The 4375-nt window shown below is 34.8% G+C and overlaps 1 protein-coding gene across 15 annotated transcripts in view; it reads left to right on the plus strand.

Moving 5' to 3' along the window:
* Positions 1-4320, plus strand: part of PTPRD (protein tyrosine phosphatase, receptor type D) — a 2156277-nt gene extending 2151957 nt beyond the window's left edge. For all 15 annotated transcript variants that reach the window (XM_023508432.1, XM_023508444.1, XM_012813956.2 and 12 more), the window contains one exon: positions 1987-4320. In XM_023508432.1, the coding sequence (XP_023364200.1) occupies positions 1987-2055 (69 nt within the window). In that variant the 3' untranslated portion in view covers positions 2056-4320. The remainder of the gene's footprint in view (positions 1-1986) is intronic.
* The last annotated feature ends 55 nt before the right edge of the window (positions 4321-4375 follow it).

Consider the following 4375-nt stretch of genomic DNA (forward strand, 5'->3'; position numbering starts at 1 on the left):
GCTGTAATTAGGTGATTAATTATTTAATTATAATTATCATGTGAAGAAGCACTGTAAGATTTTATTTTATTTTTATTTTTACTTTTTTTTCTTTTTTTTGAGGCAGAGCCTCAAGCTGTTGCCCTGGGTAGAGTGCCGTGGCATCACAGCTCACAGCAACCTCATACTCTTGGGCTTAAGCAATTCTCTTGCCTCAGCTTCCCAAGTAGCTGGGACTACAAGCGCCCGCCACAACGCCCAGCTATTTGTTGTTGTTATTGTTGTTCTTGTTGCCGTTGTCACTGTTGTTGATTTGAACCTCATTTTCTCCCTCTTTAAATGGAAAGTGAAAGTACCAATGTCATTGTGGAAACTATGTGAGATTATACGTTAGCTTGAGTCATGATATATAGTCACTATTGAAACATTTTTGACCTATAGGCAGATTCAGATAGTTCATTATATTCGTATGAATATATATTGTACATTATTTATAAATATACAGAAAGAACAGCCACCATAGCCTCAGCCCACTTGACTTCTCCATTCTCTTTCTATATGGCTACAGAGACATGAGCTGCTCTGTATTTCATGTCTTAACATGGTCACATAAAATATGTTGTAGATCCTAGATAAGCCTACAGAAATTTGCCCCTTGTTTTTCATTCTAATAAATTGATATGACAACTTGGCTATTTCTCATAATGACATGAATTCAAGATTTAGCCAATCTGGTCTATTGAGCATTGATTTCTAAGAATAATATGAGTGATAGTGTTGATGTTCCTTGAAAGGCCACTGAATTATACAATTTATATGTGTTCCTAAGTTGAACACCCACAGTATCTCCCAGACTTTGATTTCACAGTAGCACAAGAATTTGGCTTGCAATACTCAAAACATTATGTCAGCCTGACAAACTTAATGGGTGTTGAGGGTGACAGAGGGAAATTGGACGTTTAAAAAGCCTCAACAGTTAGCCAAGCAACTCACTGTGACAAGATAGGAAAGCAAACTCCATTTATATTGCATTACCATTTTTATTGTAGGAAAATGCACATTTAAGCAAAATAGAAACTATCTCCTTTCAGCCCCATTGGCTACTGGAAATAGGTTTCTTTTATGGGGAAAATCCTACTTTTTCTCATCCCTATAGTCATCTGTAAATTGTAATTTTTCCATCTCTCTACCAATGCTCTGATTTATTCCAATATGACAGTGTTCTTCCTTGTCTGAAAAAAGGCCACGTTTCATACTGCTTTATTTTAGTTTGTGCCTTTTTGGAATAGATAACTAGCGATCACACTGAATTAGACCCAAAGTTCACAGGTACTTTTTGATGTGGGCAGCCAATCTTGTAATGCCATTTTCAGAAATGAAAAGCTTAAAAACACAGCACCTGTCATAGATTGTTTTGTATGCCTGATGTTTCTTATGGGCTACCTTTTGGCTGTCTCTCTCACTTACATATGAATATCAGAAACGATGGTTAATTCTGATTTCAGGCAGCAAGGATCTACTGTCACATCATAACTTTTTTCAAAATTCAATTTCTGTTGACAGTAGCCCTGAAGATAATAAATCCAGATTTTTTTCTCAGAACAATTTGGATCTGCATCAGGTTCTCCTAAATATGGAAACTGAGAATTAATTATCACAAATAAAGCAAATAATTACATAGGGTGACTTCTAAGACATACAAGGAATGTGTGTATTCAGTTGGTCGTGATTATATGATACTACTTGAGAAATACTTGTCTAGAAGGTAATGTTCACTCAACCCATCACTACTCGGAATTAGGAAACTATTCAAGTCAAACTAATTGGTGAATTAATTAGCCACATATGTGGCTCATTGTTCTTCGTTCACTATAACCAATTGGTCATTGGATTGAATTAACTAATGAAAGTAATGATTTTACCCCCATATAGATGTAACTGTTTTCCAATTTCCAACTATAATCATGGACTGTTCTCATCTTTCTCTCCTTACCTCGTCTCCTGCAGGATCAGTATCAGTTTTGTTACCGAGCCGCGCTAGAGTACCTGGGCAGCTTTGATCACTATGCAACGTAGAACCCCTGACCCATTCTGGATTTTTACTGCAGGCCCTTCACTATCCATGGAGTCTCTTCTGAGCCATACAGGGCACTTGAGAAGTCCTTCTTAACTTCTAGCTAACAACTACTTAGTGGGACTATTACACACAAAACAAATTAAAAAGAAATTATTCCAAGTGGACCAAGAATTCACCATTTAATAATCTAACCTGAAAAATAATAAAAGAGAATCCTGACTGATGAGGCATCTGAAGGATTTTATTTACAGATACCTCAAGGATTCAAAATCAAGGGAAGAAGAAATCACAGCAAAGAACCACCATCTTGTTCAGGATTGCTTGATAGGTACAAGGAGAAATTGTCTGAGTGCTGCAGTCCAGGGCAAGATGTGTGCTGACGTGGCTTCTCACAGGGAGATGGACTCGGCTTCAACATCACCCCTTCCCACCATATTGCTCATAATAACATTTTAGGGGGAAAGTGGGGGGTGTTCAAAAAGAAGGTCCTTGATTTAGTTTTTTAGTATTGTAAAGATACTGCTGACCTGTGCTTCATTTCTAACTGTGTAAACTTTTTTTTAACAAAATGTATCATTCGATAAAGTGAATTTTAAAAAAAAGTTACCTAACTCTTCATTTTTTATTTCCAAATTGTAGGTTTTTTTTAAGCTGTAGAACTGTTATCTGTGATATCTTACTGTAGAAATATCAAATAATTTGAAAATGTTTGCACATTTTTGTGCAATACTCTTAATCTACAGTATCGGTCTCGTCAGATATTACTTTTACACTTGTGTTCAGTTTTGATTGGTGAGAAAGTACCCATTCTCTTCAAATAAAGAGAATTTTTATTTTTTATTTTGTTTAGTTTTGGGAATCAACAGGGAGGCGCAAAGTATAAAGTTGCTGCTAACATATATACATATATATCCACATTGTATAAGGGTGTCTATGTATATATAGACAGTGTGTCCACACAAAAAGATAGATACAGCTATCATTCAGTTCTTCCATCATTTAGGTTTTTTTTTTTTTAATGTAGAAAAAGCTATTGTAAACATCTTTTTTCAACTTCTTAATTTTATGACATATTGGTATTTCTAAATATTCCAAAATTTTAATTTTTTTAAAGGGAAATGAGGAATGCACATCAGTGATTGTCAAACCTCCCCCCCTAATATCCCATCCAATCTCCCTCAACCCACCCACCCAATCATATTCACAAATACCATTTTGTTAGCCAGGCTTCCAACAAAGTTCTATAATTCTAACACTCTAGTGCAATAAAACAAAAAATCTTAAATATCTAAGAGGTGTGCATGTGGGAAAGGTCAGTGCATTTCCCTTTAGGAGGGGAGAATGTTGTAATATATCAGCTATCAAGTTGTTTAAAAAAAGTGTATTCAATCGTATATTGTCTATAATATGTGCTATGAAATTTGCATTTATGATATGTAACAGGGGCAAAGCCAAACTCATGTTACTCTGTTCAGTCAGAAACATTTTGTGGCATACAGCATTCCTGGGAAGTGCTGTACTTTGTTTTTTGTGTTTTTTTTTTTTTTTTTTTTTTTTTTTTGGTTTTAGTTTTGCATTTAGAGTGCCTTATAATTGATGCCTATTTTAATAGCATTTCTTTTTAGCTTTTGTTTTGTATTTCCATCAGTTCTTCATATCTGTTACTCTTCCTATTAAAGCATTATCTGTTTACCACATGTACAAAAACTCTTTGAATAATATGCATTCCTAGTTTTCAGCCAAGTCGGGGATGTTAGTGATTGTACCAGCCCAAAGCACTTGGATAATCAGGGCCCTTCTTCCTCTTGTAATCGTCCACATCAGGAAAAGCTACTTGTTTTATTTATAATCCCTTCCAAATCTGCTCTGGAACATGCAGTAACTGCACCAAACTTATTTAAGTAACAAACTTCATTGGCAACTTTGGAATACATTTGATATTCCATTAGGATTTCTCTAAAAGGGAAAATAAACAACATATAACTCCCTTAATTCTTCCAACATAACTTCTCTAGGAAGCCATGGATGATGGCATGAGTTTGCCACATTTTAGTTAATTTGAAAGAACCCTCAAAATATATCCAAGGAACTCTTAAAGAGTTTTGGTATAGACGTAATACTTCGGTTTAATTTTAGCTTCGTGGGTGTTCTTCATGGAGGGATTTATGTTTTCCGCATTTTCCCGTTGCTAGCAGAATGAAATCCAAGAGACCAAACACTTGCAAGCATTGTATTTGAGCACTTTTGTAAAAAACAAAGAAAAAGAAAAAGTTTAAAAAAAAAAAAAGAAAAAGAAATATATAATACTAAAAAAAAAAA

Source organism: Otolemur garnettii, unplaced genomic scaffold, assembly GCF_000181295.1.
Source record: "Otolemur garnettii isolate 467f Iridium unplaced genomic scaffold, OtoGar3 scaffold00006, whole genome shotgun sequence".
NCBI lineage: Eukaryota > Metazoa > Chordata > Mammalia > Primates > Galagidae > Otolemur > Otolemur garnettii.